At 44.9% G+C, this 22999-nt stretch overlaps 1 protein-coding gene across 1 annotated transcript in view; it reads left to right on the forward strand.

Moving 5' to 3' along the window:
* The first annotated feature begins 102 nt into the window (after window positions 1-102).
* The window catches only part of CHP1 (calcineurin like EF-hand protein 1), a 43626-nt gene continuing 20729 nt past the window's right edge, over window positions 103-22999 (forward strand). Inside the window, exons 1-3 of the mRNA XM_040968867.1 lie at window positions 103-299; window positions 10542-10614; window positions 21817-21897. Of these exons, the coding sequence (XP_040824801.1) occupies window positions 233-299; window positions 10542-10614; window positions 21817-21897 (221 nt within the window). The 5' untranslated portion in view covers window positions 103-232. The remainder of the gene's footprint in view (window positions 300-10541; window positions 10615-21816; window positions 21898-22999) is intronic.

Here is a 22999-nt window from a genome sequence, read left to right on the forward strand (position 1 = left end):
CGCGGGAGGCCGACGTCTGCGTCTGCGCAGGGCGCGGCCTCGCTCCTGACTGGGTGCCTCCCCGGGCCGCCTCCCCCGCGCGCCGCCCCTCGCTCCGCTCCCGGGTCCGCCGTGGAAACGCTGCCCTCTCTCTCTCTTCTTGACCCCTTCTCCCTTCTTCCCTTCCCTCCTCTTCTCCTGCCGCCGTCGCTTCGGTCTGCCAAGTGCTCCTTGAGGAGCTGCCGGCGCGGCGATGGGGTCTCGGGCCTCCACGTTACTGCGGGACGAAGAGCTCGAGGAGATCAAGAAGGAGACGGGATGTGAGTCCGGGCTTGGGGAGTGGGCACCCGGCTGACCGCCTCCGGCTCGCCTCAGCTGGCCCGGAGCTGGGGTTTCCCGGCAAGTTCAGGGGGAAAGGGAACGGTGGTTCCTGGGCAGTCTGCAGCTCTGGAGCTTCGGGGTCGGAGAGGCCGGAGGAGCTGTTTGCCCCGTTGGAGCTTCCCGGAGCGGTGTGGCTTCTTTGGGGGGCCGCCGTTCTCACGACGTGGACGCTCAATCACCTTTATATTTATCACAGACGCTCTCTTTTATTATTATCATTTTTTAAAGTTCTACCCTCTTTCCCCCCTTGAAAGCCCTTGGACTTCCTTTCTCTTCCCTGGCACTGGTTTTACCTCGGGGAGGGACACCGTGGAGCATAAGGCAGAACCGGAGAAGTCAACCCCGCAGTGCAGCCGGGTCCTGTCAGAGAACGGAATCCGTTCCCGTGACGTTTCTGGGCCAGGACCTGAAACCATGGGCAGCCGTGGGAAATGACAGACAACTGCTCGCCATAAACTGGAAAAGTAAACCCAGAAAACTGAAAACGCTTGGGAAGCCGTGCCCTGGGGTGGAACTGGAGGGGTGAAGGTGTGGAGGTTTTTGAAAATTTTGAGCTGGTGCAGACACACGTGTGCTGCGACCCCTCGTTTTTGTCTTGGTGGATAGTGGCTGTTCTGCTTTCGTGTATATGCTGGTATTGATTTTTACTCCATCAGTGGGTATTAGGTGGTTTCAATCGCAATTGGATACACTCCAAAAATCTCAAGTGAGTTTGTTCTGGGAACTGATTTTTTTTTTTTTTTGAAGTGGTCCGTTCTCTTCCTCATTACCCTGAGCAGAGGAACAGCAGGGCTTTGGGAGTTTAGGAACTCTGTAAAACCCGGTTGTAATTTGAATAGCCCTTGAGAAGTTTGTGCAAAGTTAGAATTGTATTGTTGCCTGCAGTGTTTTCTCAGTGTGTCTTTATGACTCGCATTGAATTGTGAGTTATATAAGCAGCTGAGCACCTGGGGTAGGCTAAATGTCCTGTGTTCTCTGACAAGTTTAGCTTTCTGGGATCTTCAAATGGGGACGTGTGTGTTGTCAACCTGCCTGTTTCATCTGATTTGATTTGTGTCTTTTAACACTCATTCTCCCCTACATAATGCCAATAAACTTCTCCATAGAGACTTATTAAAAATATTTACTTATTTTTATTGCAAGGGTAGATCTTCTCTCTGCTGGTTTTATCCCCAAATGGTTGCAACAAAAAGAGTTGAGCTGATCCGAAGCCAACTTCTAGATTTCCCACGTGGGTGCAGGTCCCAAGGCTTTGGGCCGTCCTCCCCTGCTTTCCTAGGCCACAAGCAGGGAGCTGGATGGGAAGTGGAGAGGCTGTGACATGAACCAGAGCACATATGGGATGCTGGCAATTGAGGGTCGAGGATTCGCCAGTTGAGCCATTGCACCAGCCCCTCATAAAGACGTGTAGTGATGGCAGTCTTACTGCCTACCCAGGCGGTCCTGGTCATGGCTTTGAATGAATGACAGAGGTGGTTAGCTGTCTACAATTTGAAGTACTGGTTTGACCACTTGACCTTATGGTCTTTTTATGACTTGCTCTGACTCCAGATGTTGACATATGGACAGTTTGGAACCAGCAAGCATTTTATTACGTTTTGTGGCCATGATCTCCGACCACAAATATAATAACTGCTTAGGTCTTGGGTAACACCCACATTAAAGCTTCCATACTGAAAATAGAGGATCACATAACCAGGGGTTGTAAACCGTAGGAAAAGCTATTTTTGTCTCAGAATGAAGGGAACAACAGTGCCATTCTGGTTTATTTACATTTGAGAAAATGAAAAGGGCTTGAATTCTAAGACTGGGTTCTGGGTCTGTCCATTTGACCTGTGGGCCAACAGAACTGAGACTCGTGGAAGAACTTTCTTTTCGGGTGCCAAAGAGTAAAGCAAGCACAAGGAAGGTTCTTAACCACAATGCTTAGCGAAGCTAGTGCTGACTGCGTTTTCCCAGCATCTGTGTTTAGAACCATGCTAGTCGCTCAGAGCAGATGGTGACAGAAGACACCCACAAACTGAATGGGAGATAAGCCCAATAGAGTTATGATTAACACTGAGACATAAGGAAGTTGAGTTTGTATGGCACCCACCTTCTCCAGGAAGAGACTGTCATTGTAGAGAACGGAATATGGACTTGGAATCGTCCATAAATGGATTAGAGTTGGATAAATCAACCTGGGACGTTTCGGGTGGCTTCCAGGAGTGATTATCCCTGTTCTGCTACAAAATCCTTCCTACCGCTGTGGCTGGGACCGTCAGTCTACCTAGTCAATACTCCTCAGCAGGGTCAGTTTTCTTTATTTAATATTAAAATGTTTATTTTGTTTCATTTTAATTGTAAAATCAGATATACAGACAGGAAGATCTTCCATCCACTCGTTCGCTCCCCAAGTGGTCACAATGGCTGAGCTGAGCCAATCCAAAGCCAGCCCAGGAGCCAGGAGCTTCTTCTGGGTCTCCCACGCAGGTACAAGTTCCCAAGGCTTTGGGCCATCCTACATCTGTTTCCCAGGCCACAAGCTGGATGGGAAGTGGGGCTGTCAGGATTAGAACTGGCTCATGCAAGGTGAGGATTTTAACCACTAGGCTACTGTGCCTAAAAATTTGTACATGTTGGTTTGAGAGGCAAGAGAACCAGGCATTCATATATTCTTGTACACAGCCTAAATTCCCACAGTGCCTGGAGGGCCTAAACCAGGAGCCAGGAGCTTAGTGCAGGCATCCCAAGGGGATGGCAGGAACCCAGCTACTTGAGCCTTCACCGCTGCCTCCCCGATGGGCATTACAGGAAGCTGGAGTCAGGAGCCTGGGCGAACCCAGGGACTTGGCATCCTACTCCGTGGCGTAACTGCTACATCAGATGGTCACTGCCAGGAGTTTGGTTTGTTTTTAAAGCAGTAAAGTTAAGTCTGATGCCAAAGAATAAAACAGCAGATGTCTGGAGGTTGGGTTATGGAGGTAAAATCTGACCTGTTACTTATTGCTTCTTGTTTGAGGAAGAACAATTTTGGGCACTCTAATCACTCTAAGTATAGGGTATTTTACTGTTTGTAAGAAAATGTATCATATGGAACTGGTGCGATAGGGTAGTGGTTCAAGTCCTCGCCTTGTATGTGCTGGGATCACATATGGGCGCCAGTTCTAATCCCGACAGCCCGCCGCTTCCCATCCAGCTTTCTGCTTGTGACCTGGGAAAGCAGTCAACGAACGCCCAACACCTTGGGACCCTGCACCCACATGGGAGACCCAGAAGTTTCTGGCTCCTGGCTCCAGATTGGCTCAGCTCCAATTGTTGCGGCCACTTGGGGAGTAAATCATTGGACGGAAGATCTTCCTTTCTGTCTCTCCTCTCTGTATATCTGCCTTTCCAATAAAAATAAATAAATCTGGGTCCGGCAGCATGGCCTAGCGGCTAAAGTCCTCGCCTTGAACGCACCAGGATCCCATATGGGTGCCGGTTCTAATCCTGGCAGCTCCACTTCCCATCCAGCTCCCTGCTTGTGGCCTGGGAAAGCAGTGGAGGACGGCCCAAAGCCTTGGGACCCTGCACCCATTTGGGAGACCTGGAGGAGGTTCCTGGCTCCTGACTTGGCTCCAGATCGGCACAGAACTGGCCGTTATGCTCACTTGGGGGTGAACCATTGGACGAAAGATCTTCCTCTTTGTCTCTTCTCCTCTCTGTATATCTGACTTTGTAATAAAAATAAATAAATCTTGAAAAAAAATCTTAAAAAGAAAAGAGAATGTATCATAATTGAGAAAAACTGACTATATTCAATGTGAAATCTGCTTTGGAATTGACCATTACATATAAGCATTTTAAAAAATCATCTTAATTGATTAGACCTCATATTTGAAATTTAATCACTAAATATTTGGTAAAATAATTCCAAGTAAGAATTACTGGTGAGTGTCAGTTTCATGGTCTGTAAAGTGGATAGTTGCTCCTGCTTTGTAGGATTCTTACCATGGTTAAGCGAGATAAATTATTCAAGCGAGTTAGGATAGTGTTTGGTATCATACGTGTCATTAAATGTTGCTGTTGATATTTTCAACCATAGATAACAGCCATCTTTTGGGGAAATATCATCTCTATGTACCAGAGAAATAAATTATACAGAACTATGTAATTGGGAGAATGACAGCATTTTAAACTTTTTTTTTTAAGGAAGAAACAATATTTCCTGGCATAGAACATTTGCTGTTTTTTTTTTTTTTTTGTCCTAGTATCTCTTTCACATTTTGCTTTTTTAAAAATTAAGGCTCGATGGACTCTGCCATTGTCCATGCCCACAATGATGGACATATTATTGTGTATGAAGAACTATGCTTCAGTAATGATATAGAGGAACTAGGTGTTGGGGGGAGAAATTGGGGCGGGGATAAGGGAAGCCTCAGGAGCCTCTTTAACTGTATCATAAAATGATGATGATGATAATAATAATAATAATAATAATAATAATAAAACCTTCCAAAAAATTAAGTCTCAATTGAATGAAAGATGTAGTTGAAGGAAGGTCACAGATGTCTCAGAAGTTCCCGTAATCTCCACCGTGAACTGTGCAGTTCCCCTAACTACGGTGGAAACATGACTGTGCATTACTTAAGACCTTATCTGTGAGAAGCAGTCCACGTAAGGAACGCAGTGATTTATTTTTAGTCTACCTGCTGGAGTGATCATGTGGAGAGTGTTGAACAGGTTTAGGAAGTAAGCTGTACAGCCGGTTGAGGTTTTGTTTGTTTGAAAGGGTGTAGTGATGATAGCATGGGTGTGGGTTTTTCTCTAGTTCTAACAAAGGGCACAAAGGCAGTAGCTTGAGAACAACATCCCGAGATAGTGTGAAGTGACGTTCAACTTTGAATTGCTCCTGCCTCCCACTGGGGCCCTCACCCTGGCAGGCTATGCCACCCTGTCTGCAGGTTCTGGGACTACCGAAGGCCCTGCACTGTCTTTTCTGTCTTTTGTAATGGGAATTCACAAATCATACCTTAAACTCTGCGGGGTCCAGTAATGTTTAAACCCTGAACTGTTCTAGTATGGTCCGAAATCTTACTTGCTGCCAGAAAGGAATAAAAGGAGCAACCACTTGTCTTCTGATAGAACAAAGCTCTGATGGAGCGAGACCTGGGCAGCAGCTGCAGATGAAGGCTGAGTTCTCTGCTTTAAAGGGGAGAAAAGTAGTGGTGAGCGCATTATATGCGTCAGATTTTATTATGGAAGATAACAAACAATAGATTATTGAGAGAAGGCAAACTGTGACCTGAATTTATCAGATAAAGTAGATTCTCCCAGCTTTTCAGGATGATAACACAAAAGAACATAGAAAAATTAATATAGTGAACGCCCACACTATTTAAGTTAGCTTTTTGCTTGATTTATGTTTTTTTTTTTTTTTTTTTGGAAAGTCAGATATATAGAGAGAGGAGGAGAGACCAGAGAGGAAGATCTTCTGTCCACAGATTCACTCCCCAAGTGGCCGCAACGGCCGGAGCTGAGCTGATCCAAAGCCAGGAGCCTGGGAGCTCTTCTGGGTCTCCCACATGGGTGCCGTATCACCAGACTTTGAGCTATCTTCTACCACTTTCCCAGGCCACAAGCAGAGAGCTGGATGGGAAGCAGGGACTCCGGGGTTTGAACCACCCGTATGGGATCCTAGCACATACAAGGCAAGGGCTTTAGCTGCTAGGTTACCATGCCAGGCCTGATTTATGTTTTTTGATGAATGTGGAAGGTTGCATATGTCAGTGCTATCCTTTCCCCAGATCTTCTGCATGTTTCTCCTCAGAATCGAGACTTTGTGTATAGCATAGCCACAATACTATTTTTCATACCCAACTAGACAGTAATTCTAGTCTCTACCATTGGGTCTATATTCAAATTTCCTGAATTATAACAACATAGATTTTGTTTGTTTCTGTCATGTCTATTTTAACCCCTGAGAAAGTTCTTGAGTCCAAGGAAACAGTGGGACGTAGAGGGTTCTGGAGGGATGGTTTAGGGTGCGGGCTTCATCTTGTGTGTGATCTTTCAGCTAGTGCTGCCATTGGTTGTACTTGCGTGCTTTCCTGAGCTATTGTTCTGTGTTAAGATGAAGAAAGCAAGGGAAAGTAATTTCCACTCTGATTTTATGTTTGCCTTTGCCGTTCCTCCTTAGTGCTTGGCACAGCTCTCAGGTGCCATCCTCCTCTTAGACGGTGATAACAGTGAGAAAGATTTATAGTCAGGAAACTTACTGAACCTTTTAAATCATTTTTCAACAATATAAAATGATTTCCTGCCCGTGGTAAACATTATAGATTGATTTAAAATAAGTTCATTTGTTAGCAGTCTTTGGTGAGAGTTAACCAATTCCTTAGACTTTGAGCTACCAAGAATGGTGTAGGTTTTGACACCACCTGTTCCACTAGTTTAGTTGCCATAAGGAAGACTAGTTTGCTAGAAACATGTCTTGCCTTCAGTTGTGGCAGTTCCTCTCCCCTAGTGGCCACAATGGCTAGAGCTGAGACAATCTGAAGCTAGGAGCCTGGAGCCTCTTCTGGGCTTCCCACACGGGTGCAGGGTCCCAAGGCTTTGATCCATCCTCAGCTGCTTTCCCAGGCCACAAACAGGGAGCTGGATGGGAAGTGGGGCAGCCAGGATTGGAAGCAGTGTCCATATGGGATCCCAGTGCGCTCAAAGCAAGGACTTTAGCTGCTAGGTCGTGACACCGGCCCAAAAGATTTATTTTCATTGCAAAGGCAGATTTGCTGAGAAAAGGAGAGGCAGAGAGGAGGATCTTCCATCCACTTCCCTGCAATAGCTTAAGCTGAACTGATCTGAAGCCAAAAGCTTCTTTGGTTGCCCCATGTGTGGGTGCAGGGTCCCAAGGCTCTGGAGCATCCTGTACTGCTTTCCCAGGTCACAAGAAAGGAGATTAAGTGGAGCAGCCAGGATATGAACCAGTGTCCACATAGGATGCCAGCACTTGAAGATGGAGGACTAGCTTCACTTACTACATATTTAATCATTAATTTATCCCCAACCATGTGAAGTTAATCCAAAGACAGGAGCAAAATATCTTTCTTTCTGTATCATCTGATGATAGCATGGCCATTTTATAAATTGTTTAGTTTCCTTCCTTGGTGTAGTTCATTTCCATGGGTCTCTTGTAGTCACAGGAAAGAAGCTGGTCTGAAGTTATGGAAAAGAAGAGCCTTTAATGCTTTTTTTTTTAAGATTTGTTCATTTTTATTGCAAAGTTAGATATACAAAGAGAGGAAGATCTTCTGTCCAAAGATTCACTCCCCAAGTGACTGCAACGACCAATGCTGCGCCGATTTGAAGCCAGGAGCCAGGAACTTCCTTCAGGTCTCCCATGTGGGTGCAGGGTCCCAAGGTGTTGGGCTGCCCTTGACTGCTTTCCCAGGCCACAAGCAGGGAGCTGGATGAGAAGTTAGTGTGGGAATTAGAACCGGTGTCCATATGTGATCCCGGCGCATTCAAGGCAAGAACTTTGGTTGCTAGGCCACGCCACCGGGCCCTGGGTAAGAAGGGCCTTTAATGCTTAATTAGAAGTAGATTTTTTGGGCCCGGCGCGGTGGCGCAAGTGATTAAAGGTCCTCGCCTTGCACGCCCGGGATCCCATATGGGCGCCGGTTCTAGTCCCGGCAGCCCCGCTTCCCTTCCAGCTCCCTGCCCGTGGCCTGGGAAAGCAGCCGAGGACAGCCCAAAGCTTTGGGACCTGCACCCGCGTGGGAGACCCAGAAGAGGCTCCTGGCTTCGGATCGGCATAGCATCGGCCCGTTGCGCTCACTTGGGGAGTGAATCATCGACGGAAGATCTTCCTCTCTGTCTCTCCTCTCTGTATATCCGCCTTTCCAATGAAAAAATAATAAAAATAAATCTTTAAAAAAAAAAAAAGAAGTAGATTTTTAAATCTCTTTTGTTTTCTTGTTTTAAAGATTTATATTTTTGAAAGAGTTATGCAGTGAGAGAAAGACATGAAGAAGTCTTCCATTCTCTGGTTCATTCTCTTAAGTGGCTGCAACAGCCGGGCCCAAGGCAGCAACCAGCAGCCAGGAGCTTTTGTGGGTTTCCCATATGGGTTCTTGGGCCCAAGCACTTTGGTCAATTTTCAGTTGCCTGGATGGGATGCTGGTGTTCAAGGTAGCTTAACGCGCAGCAGTACAACGGTGGTCCTAAGTTGTTGTTTTTTTTTTTGTAAGGTTTTATTTGTTTTCAAAGCAGTAAGAGTGCGGTTTTCCATCTCCTGATTCACTCCCAAGTGGATTCAATAGGGGGATGTAAGCCAGAGGCTTGGAATTGTATACGAGTGTCCCACTTGATCACTAGTGGAGCAGCCAGGACTCCCAAATATTCCCGTATAGTAATCTAGTACAGAAGGGGGTAGTAGCTTAGGGGCTAGTGCCCCGGCATAGTAAACTAAGCATCTGTGTGCGGTGCCAGCATCAGTTTGTGTCCCATCTATTTCACTTCCAATCCAGCTCCTTGCTCATGTGCCTTGGACAACAGCCTAAGTGTTTGGGACTGTGCATAAGAGACCCAGAAGAAGCTCCTGGCTTCTGGCTTCTGGCTTCAGACTTGCTCAGCTCTGGCCATTGTGGACATTTGGGGAGTGAATCAGTGACCAGAAGATCTCCTTCTCTGCAAATTTGCCTTTCAAATAAAAATAAATCATAAGAAAGGGAAAAAGAAAGTGGTGGTTTAACCTGTTGCTCTGCAATGTGTCATCCAGATTTTCAAAATTGAATTTGACATGTCGCAGTTTTTAATTCAACACAGGCTCCCTATCCAACAGTACCAGCTTGAAACACTGAACTTACTAGTAGATGTGTGTTTTTAGTCAAAACATGCAAAATCAAAGATGTTTTTCCTTTAAAAAATTTCATTTATTTGAGAGACAAAGAAAGGTTTTTCCATCTGTTGATTTAGTAGTTCCCAAATACTTTCAACGGTGAGGGGTTGGTGAGGAAAAAGGCACGAGCTTGCAACTTAATCTGTTTAACTCATAAGACTGAAGTGCTTGGAGGATGAATTGCTAACTTCTAGCATACTCAATAGCAGGATGCTGGAATTAGAAACATACCTTGGACTTGAATCAGACATTTTTATATTGTCAGGCATACCTAGCATTGTTTTAACCACTGTGTCAAATATCTTTTAAAATTGTTTAAATATTTATTTATATATTTAACTTGAAAGGTAAAAAGACAAAGAGCTGCTGGTTCACTCCCTGGCAAAAAGCCAGGGCTACTGTAGGCCAAAGCCAGGAGCCAGACACTCAATCCAGGTCTCCCATGTGGGTGGTAAGACCCAACTACCTGAACCATCACCTACTGTGCACTCCCAGGGTGCGCATTAGCTGTAAGGTGGAATATCTAGGACTCAAACCCATGCACTCTTGGGGTTGCGGGTTTTGCAAATGTTTCATTTAATTTTTTTTTTTCTGCAAGTGGCGTTCTAACTGTAATAGCAAACACCCACCTGAGCGCATGGATTTTCTTTTAAAAAAAAAAGTTTAGAAAGTAGTTTTAAATTGAATGCCAGAGAAACAGTGAGACAGATGGAATAAGATTTGTCATCTTCTGTTTCATTCCCTAATGCATACAGGAGCCAGGAATGGGGCAGGCAGGTGGTGGCAACCTGGAACTCAATTCATATCTCCCATGTGGGTGACAGAAACCCAAGTAATTGAACCATCCTTGGCTGCCTCCCAGGGTGCACATTAGTGGGAACCCAGACGGGAAACAGAGTGGCCAGGGTTTGAACAAGGCACTGTGACAGTACAGTTGGTGGCTTAGCTGCAGGATGTTAACCCTCTCCCCCACATGTATTATGCAGTCTTCCAGTCAGGACATAAAAATGTGTAAGTTTGAAGAATTTCCTTTAAACTCAGTTTGACTTTGTCTAGTTGAATCTTAACCACATAGTTTTGATTAAGCTTAAACTACATTGTTGAGTGACTTTCAGTTGCTTTCAGTGTAATTTGTTTTCTAACTCCCACTGGTCTTGAGTTTACACATTTTATGCTTTGGCAAGTAAAGAGTTTAACTCGGAGTTGCAGCATCTATGTGTCTCGCTGTACTGCGGGTCCTTGGGAGCTGCAGGTGGGCTGCTGGTTCATAGGGAGTGGGTCTCTGCTAACCCAGCCTGGACTAACTTTGTGCTCTTTACAGTTTCCCACAGTCAGATCACTCGCCTCTACAGCCGGTTCACCAGCCTGGACAAAGGAGAGAATGGGACTCTCAGGTAGGCAGCTCCTTTGTTTATTTTCTTTATAGAAAGTAGATATTCTGGCAGCGTCTGAATAGCTGCCTTTATCCCACGGCTGACTGAGAGGTATCCAGCAGGTGGAGAGCAGGGGCCATTCTGTACTGGCTTTTGAGCAGCAGTGAACGACAAGGGACTTAAATAAGCACAGCAGTGGCATTGAATTTGTCAGCAGGTATTTGTTGCTTTATACCAACTCCTCTCGCCTGAGGTGGCCGTTGTTCTGGTCCTAGGAATGTGCTTTTGGGATCTTAATACTTGCTCTCTCTTACATTTTCCCACAGTTCCCTTTTTCAAACATTGGGCTTTTGAAGTCCCAAAGCAATCCCAGGTGATTTTGTCTTCTCATGTCCCACGTTAACCCATGATTCTGCGGTAAATCACTGTGTATTTGTAAATTTTTAAAATTGTTTATTGTAATCTGAGAGGTCAAGAAATCAACAAAGGAAGGAGGGGCAGAGAGTAGGAGTGTCACCACTGGCTCACTCCCTAGATGCCTTCAGGAGGCTGGGCCTGAGGCTGCCGGCCAGGAACTTGGTCCTGACCTCCCGCAGGGGTGACCTGAACCAAGCCTATTTTTCAGATATCTCTTTCTCACTACTCCCACCGTAACTCGTGTTAGTCACCTTTTCCATATTGTGATTCTTTAGCTTGGTTGGCTGGCAGGTGATGAAGCTGCCTAGCTTTCTGGCATGTAGTAGGTTTGGACTTCTTGGAAGGGCCTGTAGCACAGGTGTGGGCTGTGGCAGCATAAGGGGGAAAGAATATCGCTGCTAAGCCTGTGAAGGTAATTCGCAGGCGGAGGAGCTGGAGAATGCTGGCGGATACGCAGGGCTGTGTGTTCTAGACAGAGATTTGTCAGCACTGGAGGCTGAGATTGACTAACATCATGTTGCATAACTGTTCAGTCAATGACTGTGGATACCTTCCACGAGCCAAAACCAGGCTGGATGCTTTTTCCCTTGTGTTGTATTGTGATAAAATGCATATAAACAACTGGAACTAGAGAGTGGTGATGATTGCATAACATTTTGAATGTTTATTGCCATCGAGTCCTTATTTCTCTTGCTTATAGGTTTAGGAATGGAACTATGGCTCAGATGGTAATTCTATTTTTAGAGAGGACTCACCAAACTGTTTTCCATATGGTTGGATCATTTCATGCTTTTTAAAAAAATACTTGTCTAATTTTTAAAGATATTGTTATTGGAAATTCAGATATACAGAGAGGAGGACAAATAGAGAGGAAGATCTTTTGTCCAATAATTTACTCCCAAAGCAGCCACAATGGCTGGAGCTGAGCTGTTCTGAAGCCAGGGGACTGAAGCTTCTTCCAGGTCTCCCAGTGCCAGGTGCATAGTCCCAAGGTGTTTGGCGGTCCTTGACTGCCTTCCCAGGCCACAAGTAGGGAGCTGGATGGGAAGCAGGGCCGCCGGGGTTAGAACCAGTGCACATATGGGATCCTGGCACGTGCAAGGCGAGGACTTTAGCCATTAGACTACTGCACTGGGCCCAACTCTACTTTTTAAAAAACATACCTATTTATTTAAAAATATTTAGAGAGCTTTCATTTTCCTGGTTTATTCCTCAGTGGGCTGTAATGACTGAGACTGGGCCAGGCTAATGCCAGCAACAGGAGTTTCATCTGGGTCTCCCATGTGGCTGGCACAAACACTTAGGCCATCTTCTGCTGATTTCCCACATCATTAACAGGGAGCTGAGGTGAAAGTGGAGCAGCCAGGACATGAACAGATGCCCATGTGTGATAGTGGTGTGCAGGCAGCAACTTAACCCACTATATCACAGTGCCAGCCCCAAACCTGTACTTTTATTTCGGTTGCTAGAGATTTATTTATTAATTTGAAAGGGTTTGCAGAGAGAGGGAGCAATTCCATCTGCTGGTTCATTCCCTAGGGAGGTAGTAATGGCCTCTGCTGAGCAGGCTAAAAATCAGCTTCTGGGAGCTTCATCTGGGTCTCCCATATGAGGAACAGCAGCTAAGCTCTTAGGCTGTCTTCTGCTGCTTTTTCCAGACCATTAGTAGGGTCCTGGATCAGAAGTGGACATGAATCAGTGCCCACATGGGAGACCGATGTTGCTGTAGGTGGCTTAACCAGCCCTATCATAATGCCAGCCCCTCAAATCTGTGCTTTTTTAAATGAATATTTTCATGTCATTTGGAAAATGAAAGAGACTGAGATCTTGCACCTGCTGGTTTCCTTCCAGAACTCTGGGTGTCCTGGAAGGTGGGGCTCCACATACTTGAATTTGAATTGCTGTTTCCTGGTCCCTTGTTAGCAGGAAGCAGGAACAGAGGAGCCAGCTCATGATTTTTTTAAATTGGAAATTAAAATTCATTGGAAAATAAATTCCTTTTATTGTAAAGGCAGATTTATAGAAAAGAAAGACAAAAAAAAAAAAAAAAGATTTTCCATTTGCTGCTTCACTCCCCAAATGTTTGCAACAGCCAGAGCTGAACTGATCCAAAGCCCCAGGAGCTTCTTCCGGGGTCTCCCAAATGAGTTCAGGGTTCCAAGGATTTGGGCCGTCCTCACTGCTTTCCCAGGCCCTAAATAAGGAACTGCATTGGAAGTAGAGCAGCTGGGACATGGACCAGTGCGCATATGGGATGCCAGCACTCACAGGTTAGTTGAGCTATTGCGCCAGCCCCGGGAGCCAGGACTTAAAACAGGCCACTCCAATATAGGATAGTCCATATATTGACTTAAGTTCATCAAATGCCTACCCTAAATTTTCTATTTTTAAATTTTAGTTGTGATACTTTAGTAATTTTAGTTCAGGTTTACATCTTCCTTTTAAATTCATATTTAGCCACTAGGTAAGGATACAGTTATATTAGTTCTGAGTTCCTTTCTTATTTACAGAAAGAGGGTGATCTGGAAGGCTAGTGTTGTGGTATAGTGGGTTAAGCCACCAAATGGGCTGCTGGCATCCCATATGAGTTTTGTTTCCTGTCTCAGCTGTTTGTTTCCTATTCAGCTCCTTGCTAATGGCCTGGGGGGGGGAAAAAAGAACAACAACAACAAAAACAAACCTGGAAGATGATCCAAGTGTTTGGGGCCCTGTCATCCATGTGGGAAACCCAGATGAAGGTCCTGGCTCCTGCTTTGGTGTGGCCCATCTCTGGCCATTGTAATCGTCTGTGGAATGAACCAACGGCTGGAAGATCTCTCTCTTTTTTTTTTTTAAGATTTATTTTATTTTTATTGGAAAGGCAGATATACAGAGAGAAGAGACAGAGAGGAAGATCTTCCATCCGATGAGTCACTCCCCAGGCGGCCGCGACGGCTGGAGCTGAGCCAATCTGAAGCCAGGAGCCTCTTCCGAGTCTCCCACACGGGTGCAGGGTCCCAAAGCTTTGGGCCGTCCTCGACTGCCTTCCAGGCCACAGGCAGGGAGCTGGATGGGAAGTGGAGCTGCTGGTATTAGAACTGGCGCCCATATGGGGTCCTGGGGATGCAAGGTGAGGACCTTAACCACTGCGCCATCGCACTGGGCCCTGGAAGATCTCTTTATGTTTCTCTCCACCGTGTAACTATGATTTTTGAAAATAAATAAATCTTTAAACACTAAAATAGTTGATTTATAAAGATATATGTTTTCAACCCTTTTCACTGCTGGAAAACAGTGAGGTTGCTGTTGTAAAATGAGCTGTTTCTCCACAAGTCAGTGTGCCATGTACTTAGACTGGGTGAACTTGCTCAATCCCTGGAACCCCAGTTTTCACTGTGCAAGACCAGGGAGCTAACTCTCGGGTCTGTGCTTGTTGAGCATGCGCAGTGCACTTGACACAGCTCTCAGTGTTGGTTGCTGTGAATTCGTGATGTGGAAGGAGTTAGTAGGAGGTGGTGGGGTAGTTTTTGATTTCACAGTCACCAAAAGGTGAGGTTCTTGTATTCACCTTTCTGAAATTCTTTCTTCTCTTTTTTTCTTTGCTTTTTTTTTTAAAGGTTTATTTATTTATTTATTTATTTTAGCATTGGAAAAGATCTTCCATTTTCTGATTCACTCCTCACCTGGCTGCAATGGCTTGAGCTGGGCCAGTCGAAAGCCAGGAACTAGGAGCTTTTTCTGGTCTCCCTTGTGACTGCAGGGGCTCAAGGAGTTGGGCCCAATCCACTGCTTTCGCTACGTTACCTTGTTACACCGTATAATATGCTGTATGATATGGTAAATGGCAGCACATTTCATGTATCATTTTGTTGGGCATGCCTGCTTTATGGCATTGTAGTCTGCGACCTCCTGAAGATGTCCTTCTCATCCTCTGGGTCTCTTCGTTTGTCCCATCTCCTCTTGTTCCCACTCTGGGGTTATCTGGAACTATACTACTCTGTAGGCTAGGATTACAGGTGCAGCTCTCTGCATCCTTTGTTGCCAAACTCAGTTTAAGACCCATCTTGTTCTTTCCAGAACCCTGCAGGGCTCAACGAAGTGCAAGTGGCCTCCAGGCTTCCGTCCACAGGCCCTAGCTTCTCAGGAAGGCGGTTCTGTGGCTTTTGGAAGGAGGACTTTTCCTTCTGCATGGTTTTTCACTTTGCTCTTCCACAGTGCACCATGTCTGGGGCCTGAAGGCAAATTCTGTGGAGACTGTGGTGTACTGTCCTTGGCATTCTGTGTTCTTTGGTAATCCGCCAGGCAACTTAACTGCTGTCCCACATGCCCGTGCCACCACAGCCTTCATGTAGTGGTGTGAATCGGAGATCTCCAGGAGGGGCTTATAAACAGAAGGGGCCCCATTGACTAGTTGATTTATGTACTCTCCCTTGATGAGGATCTTCTGTTCAGATTAGTATTTTGCAGGCTGTGAAGAACCATTTTAACCTTACAAAGCTTCCTTTCTTCAATGAGATGGATGTTTGCTGTTGAAATTGGGCTTTGTAGAAACACGGTTGAGTTTCTGGAAGAGGTCACGGAATGATCCTTTGTAGGTCAGTTAAACATCTGAGGACAAAGGTGTCTCTTTGGTTTAGGTGTGATGTGTACTGATCTGATCTGTGCTGGTCCACGTCAGGATTCTGTTTTGGTGGCCAAGGAGGAAGCTTCTGGGTATCGATAGTCATTGGTTCCTTAGTCTGACTGCTGCCTACACTCTTCACCTGGTGAAGATCATGCTTAATGCTTTTTGACTTCTGCATTTTGCTTCATGTTGCACTTTACTAAATGTTAGCTTTAAAAAATTCCTTTTTGGGGCCTGGTGCTGTAGCTGCGTAGATTTAGGTGACCATAGGGGACAGCATATACCAATTAAACCCTTGAAAGTAAGTTTTTGGGGTCTCAGGATGGGGTCTCAGGATGGTGTCTGGATCCCAGACACCAGCCATCATGTGCATGTTGGCAGCGAAATATGGGGCAAATGGAGACTCTATGATGGGCTATGTCAATCAGTGGATTCTTCAAAGACCTCATAGTGCTTGGAGTGGCAAGATTGGCAGCGATTCATAACTGGTCAGCTATCAAAACCACTTGAGCAAGAACCTCAGAGCATACTCTACATCTGGGACCTGGGGAGGGTGGGAAATGGATGGGCCTTCTCCTTAATACCCCCCTTTAAACATGAAGGTAACAATATGGAAATAATAGTCTTACCCACTTTCCTGTAGCCCTTAAACCTTTTTACCCCAATTAACTATATAAAGATTGTCAAAAATATAATTTAAAAAAAAAAGAAAGTAAGTTTTTAGTGGGACTTGATAGTGTGTTGTTACATGTCACTTGAAAAAAAATTATTTGTGCAGATTGTGATCTGAACAGTACCCTTAGAGCTCTCCAACACTGGATGCCTTTGAGATGCCGAGAGGAGTGTGTGAAGGTCCTGGACAAGCCCTGGCTTTGTGCAAGGTGGCATCCGTCAGTCCAGATAGTGCCACAGGTGACAAGCGATTCCAGTCCAGTGCTTGTGTTTGCTTAACTTTTTCTCTCCAAAAGCTTCAAATACCTCCTTTTTTATGCTCAATATTAAGTGAACTTATGAGTTTGAAGTCAGTCTTTTACCTTAGAAACAAATATAGAAGTTTTCTACACTCAATTTTAGCCAAAAGGCTGAGAAATAATGCAAGTTTTCTTCTACTACTGTTTTATTTTTCTTCGCATGCCTTTCCTTTATTTATTTTTACAACATTTCTGTTCATTGCTTTTTGGACTATCAGAATCAACTTTTACATTTTCTGACTTTGAAATTTTCTTTTGCTGTCAAGAAGGTATACTTGAATTTATTTTTGAGTCCTTAGAAATATTTTTTATTCATTTGAAAGATTATTTTTATCTTTAATCTCTAATCCCCCCCAGTATTTACATAGTTTGTTTAAAGATCTTATTTATTTTTATTTCAAAGCCAGATATACAAAGAGAAGCCTATCCGAAGCCAGGAGCCTCTTCCAGGTCTCCCACGTGGGTGCAGGGTCCCAAAGCTTTGGGCCGTCCTCGACTGCTTTCCCGGGCCACAGGCAGGGAGCTGGAAGGGAAGTAGAGCTGCCGGGCTAGAACCGGCACCCATATGGGATCCTGGGCGTGCAAGGCGAGGACCTTAACCACTTGTGCCACCGCGCCAGGCCCCTTTTGTTGCCTTCTTAGGCTGCAAATGGGGAGCTGGATCAGAGTTATAGAGCAGCTGAGACATAAACTGGCACCCATATGAGATGCTGGTGTTGCAGGTAGAGGATTAGCCGACTAGGCCACGGTGCTGGCCCCAAGTTTGTTATTTTAATTTGAAAGGAGGTTACAACAGAGGGAGAGGTCTTCCATTGCTGCTTCACATTCCAAATGGCCACAATGGCCAGAGCTGGGCTGGTAATAAGATAGGAGCCAAGAGCTTCCCCAGGGTCTCCCACATGGGAATCATGGCCCAAGCACTTGGGTCATTCGCCACTACTTTTCCAGTCACATTAGTAAGGAGTTGAATTGGAAGTGGAGCAGCCAGGACTGGAACTAGTGCCCCTATGGGATGCTGGCCCTGCAGGTAGTGGCTTTACTTGCTATGCCACCATGCTGTTCTCTCAAATGAATCTATTTCATTTCATTTTTTCTGTTCTATTTCATTTTATTTTATTTTTTGTGAGACATAGGATTCAGGGCTGGGAGCAGGCCTGGCGGATGTTATTGGGGGTTGCCCTGACTAGGTTGCAGTTCCTTCTGGTGAATGTGAGGGCTAAGTGTGTGGTTGGTGGAGTGAAGTGGTCAACAGCATCCATTGGTTTACGTAAGAGATGGGCCTGGAGACTTTTTTTTTTAAATTACATTGCATTATGTGACATAGTTTTTTAGGCACTGGGAATCCTCCCACCCCTCCTCCCATGGTGGATTCCTCCACCTTGCTGCATTGCCACAGTTCAAGTTCAATTGAGATTCTTTCATTGCAAGCATATACCAAGCATAGAGCCCAGCATCTTATTGTCCAGTTAAGTTCAACAGCTTCTTGAGGAGACCATCTCTGGTCTGAAGGTAGAGCCGGCAGAGTGTCATCCCGACCAATCAAAAGCCCCAACATAACATCAGCAACAATCCACAATGTCCTTTTGGGATTGGCTCAGGCCTGGAGACTTTTAACCACCACCAGTATGTGCATAGCCTGACGGACTGAACTGATCCTCAAACGGGGAAATACACACGAGAGACAGGTTCTTATATTGCTGTAGACAAGATTTCTGTGAAGATCTCTCCAACTGACATAATGGACTCAGAACTCCAATCATGGGGAGAATTGCAGGATCTTTTGTCTGACTGTGGATTGCATGTGTCAGAACTGGACCTCTTTAGTGGCTAAGAGAGAGCAATGGATGGCATGCCCGAGTGCACATGGAGGATATGGCAGTCCACTCAGGCCTGCAGAGGACATCTGGTACCATAGCAGAGGATGGAGAGGAGAACAAATTGCTCTACTGCCTCAACCAGGCATTGACAGCTAATACTGGGGCAAATGGAGATTCTGGGGTGGACTGTGTCAGCAGATGGAACTTGGAAGGATTTCCTTATCCTTGGAGTAGTGAGATCGACAGCATTTCAGAACTATCGAAACCACTTGAGCAGATCAAGGATCCTAGGCTGGCATTGGGTGGCCATTCCCCATCCCCAGGTACCAGGGCAGCTGGAAGGCTGAGTGCAGCTTCTCCCTAACTTCCCTCTTTGCACCAGATACAGGAGGAAGAGGGGGAAGGTTTGGAAACCCACTTTCCTCTAGTCCTTGTCCCTTCCTACCCTGGTCAACTATATAAACATCAAAAATAAGGGTTTTTTTTTAAATAACTTATTTTTATTTGAAAGGCAGATTTAAAGAGAGAGGAAGAAACAGAGCGAGGAAGACACCTTCCATCTGAAGGTTCACTCCCCATATGGCTGCAGTGTCCGGAGGTGAACTGATCCAAAGCCAGGAGTTGCTTCTGGGTCTCCCACATGGGTGCAGGGGCCAAGAATCTGGGCCATTCTCTGCTGCTTTCCCAGACCATCAGCTGTGAGCTGCATCAGAAGTGGAGAAGCCGAAACTCAAACTGGTGTCTGTATGATATTCAGCCACATGCAGAGACTGCCTGCAATATACCACCGTGTTGGCCTGAAGTATTTCTTTTTCTCTATTGGATTTGTGTTAGTGGACAAATATGAGAAGCTTAGTTACATAGAAATTGCCCATATGGGCTCCAATCTACATATTCTATACAATTATTTCTATATCGTGTAACAGCAAACTCTTTTTTGGTAATCTTCCATTTTAGTTTTGACACACCTAGCAGTCCTCGTCTTGATCTCTGGTGATTGGGACCTCATTTATATACGTAATCCAAGCACCAAGGCTGAAGTCAGGTAGTAGCAAAGGCTAGGATTTAGGTCCTTAGGCCGAGATTACCTCATTGAGTCTGAAGTTCAGGCTAGGTTTTGCACTCATTACTTGATGCTAGAGCTCCTGTTTAAACTGTGCCTTTCCTCAGCTAAAATTTCTTAAAAGTTGTTAGATATTAAGTTGAGGTACATGGCCATGCTGTTCAAATAAACTTTATTTAAAAGGGACTAGCATTCATCAAATGAGAAGGGGCTATGTTTTGGTGATAATGTGTACATACAGCAGTATAAATTAGGTAAGCAAAGCTTTGTACATGTGTGTTGAATTCACGACTCGTTAGCTCAGAGATTTTCTCATCTTCAGCTATGCAGTTTTCCTGTGGCTCCTTCATTGATCTAAATCAGTGGCCTCTGATCAGGGGTGATTGGAAGCCAGGGTGAATGTTGTGGAGCTTTGTGCTTAGTCGATTTGGTCAGTTTCTTCCTGTTCCCAGATGTGGGAGATGATCTTGTTGAATTATTTAAGCGCCAGGTAAATGTTAAACCACAAGAGGAACAAACTGAGAATGCTCCTTGGTAACCCTGGAGAACTTGACAGTCTTCTGTTTTTGTTGGCATTCAGTGTGAAGACGGTAGGGGAATGTGTTTTGCATCTTCTGTGAGCAAACTTTTTGAAGGCAGGAGTCTTTTTTTCAGGTTTATGTGAGTTTTTTCCTTTCATCTGAAAATAGCTATAGCTACAAGTTTATAGAAGTATTACAAGAACAGATACATAATTTTTGACATTTCTTCCATATACTTCATTGTGCTTTTCCTTAAATAGTGTATTTTTTTTTAAAGATTTATTTTTATTATTTTTTCATTGGAAAGGCGGATATACAGAGAGCAGAGACAGAGAGGAAGATCTTCCGTCCCATGATTCACTCCCCAAGTGAGCGCAACGGGCCGATACTATGCCGATCCAAAGCCAGGAGCCTCTTCCGGGTCTCCCACGTGGGTGCAGGTTCCCAAAGCTTTGGGCCGTCCTCGACTGCCTTCCCAGGCCACAGGCAGGGAGCTGGAAGGGAAGCGGGGCTGCTGGGATTAGAACCGGCGCCCATATGGGATCCCGGGCGTGCAAGGCGAGGACCTTTAACCACTTGCGCCACCGCGCCGGGCCCAATAGTATATGTTTTAAGATCAAAATCTCAAGATATTTGCATTTTGATATGGTTCTGTTGCATAATACTCCATATTCTGTATGGTCCATGTTCCATTTTTCACATTAAACCCAAAATGACTCTTAAAGCAGTGCTGTGGCTCAAAAGGCTAATCCTCCACCTCCCAGCACTGTTCCAATGCTCCCTGCTTGTGGCCTGGGAAAGCAGTCAAGGATGTCCCAAAGCCTTGGGATCCTGCACCCGTGTGGGAGACCCGGAAGTGCTCCTGCCTTCAGATTGGCTCAGCTCTTGTCATTGTAGCCACTTGAGGAGTGAACCAGTGGATGGAAGGTTTTTCCTCTGTCTCTCCTCTCTGTAATTCTGCCATTCCGGTAAAGATATGTAAATTTAAAAAAGGTGCAGTGTGTATGTACTGTTGGACAGCTGTGTATTCTTGGCACAGGACATCAACTAAAGAACTTAGAAACATTTTTGGGAGAGCAGTTTTGTTTTCCCCAAAATGTGTTTAAACCATAGTTCTGCTCCTGAGTAGTTGTGTGGCTCTGGACAAATTATCTCTCTGTCAATTTCCTCAGTTCTAAAAAGGATATAGATCAAGTAAGGGAGAGAGGAAATGTACGTCAGCAGAGTTGGAGCAGCACCCTGGGAAACGGGCTTCGCAGCAGCAGAACCTGCAGGCTATCTGAGGGCGAATGCTTTTGCCTTTCCCTGAAGTTGAGTACTTCTCTAGCTGCAGTTTGTAAAAGAGACAGAGAGCTGGAAATGTGGAAATCCAATGGTTGTTACAGTCTTTGCTTTGATGTAAATATCACCCAAGGATCCCTTCCATTTCACTGCTCCTTTGTATCTGCACAGGGAAATTTTGGTTCCCCGTTCATATTCCCTGGGGTTAGGTACTTTCCATTTGTTGTTTCTTCTCCAAACTTAGTAACTAAGTACAAAATGATAATGTCCAAGGAATCATTTACTAAGAAATAACTTAGCATTTCTTGTTGGTTGGTTTCCGTGTGCTGAATTCGCTGGAATGTGGCCTTGACAAGTCTGACTGCTAAAACCCTGTGGGTACAGGAAACACTTGGCAGCTATTAAAGTGCTATTCGTTGCAGTTATTTTGTGTGATTTGTAACAGAGGTAAATTCAGCAGATAATATTCTTGCAGTTACACGCTGTTTCAGGCTGAAGGAATTCATGCTAGGGGGCAGTGGTCTCTAACCCCAGATGTTTTTCTTGGCAGCCGTGAAGATTTCCAGAGGATTCCAGAGCTTGCCATCAACCCACTGGGGGACCGGATCATCAATGCCTTTTTCCCAGAGGGGTGAGTGGGTGCAGTTGGGGGCATATCTCCTGAGGCTGTCTCTGCACATGTTATTGCCATCTGAAATGATGTTGGTTGGATCGTCGCAGACCACCATCCCCTCAGTTACATTGAACAACCCTACTTTGTCAAGTATAAAATGTCTCCTCTATCATGTCAGTCTTCCTCTCTTAATTACAGAATGTAAGCCTATGTTGAATTCTCTTAAAATATATATATATATATACATACATATATATATATGAAAGGCAGAGAGAAGGGGGAGGGATGAAGAGGGACAAAGAGACAGAAAAAATGTTTCAATTACTGGTTTACTTCCCAAATGGCCAGAACTACCAGAACTACCAGGCCTGGGCCAGGCTAAAGCCGAAGCCTAGAATTCTATCCAGTTCTCCAGTGTGGATGCCCTACTTTTCCCCAGCCATTAGTGGGAAACTACATCAGAAGTCAAGCCAACTGGATCTTGAACCAGTGCCCATATGTAATTCTGTTGAAAAGGGTGTTGATTTAACCCACCGCATCACAACACCATCCCTTATTTATTTATATTTGAAAGGCATATTTACAAAGAGAAGCAGAGAGTGCAAAGCCTGGAGCCAGGAGCTTATTCCAGGTCTCCCACGTGGGTACAGAGACTCAAGGATTTGAGCCATCCTATCCTGCTTTCTCATGCTATTAGCAGGTAGCTGGATCAGAATTGAAGCAGTAAGAACATGAACTGGTGCTCATATGAGATGCCAGCATTGCAGGCAGAGGATTTTCTTGTTCTGTCACCACACTGGCCCCACTATCTTGTTATTATATTCTTTGCATTTTACCTCATTTGTGTGCTATCTTACAGTAATAGCCAATAAAAATACTGGCATGTCACATATATAATTACATATATGGAATAGCCACATGAAAAAACAAAAGATGATGTTAAATTAAGTTTAGCAATGTTTTATTTAACCTAGTATGTCCAAACTATATTAACTATAATGTTTAATGAATATTAAAAACAACTGAGATTTTATAGTCAATTTTCATATTAAGTCTTTGAACTCTAGTGTATAATGTTTATGGTATATATTAAGATACTAACTATGTGTCCCATGCTTGT

The sequence above is a fragment of the Ochotona curzoniae genome, unplaced genomic scaffold (assembly GCF_017591425.1).
Source record: "Ochotona curzoniae isolate NIBS_2020 unplaced genomic scaffold, NIBS_Ocur_1.0 scaffold_4701, whole genome shotgun sequence".
Classification (NCBI taxonomy): domain Eukaryota; kingdom Metazoa; phylum Chordata; class Mammalia; order Lagomorpha; family Ochotonidae; genus Ochotona; species Ochotona curzoniae.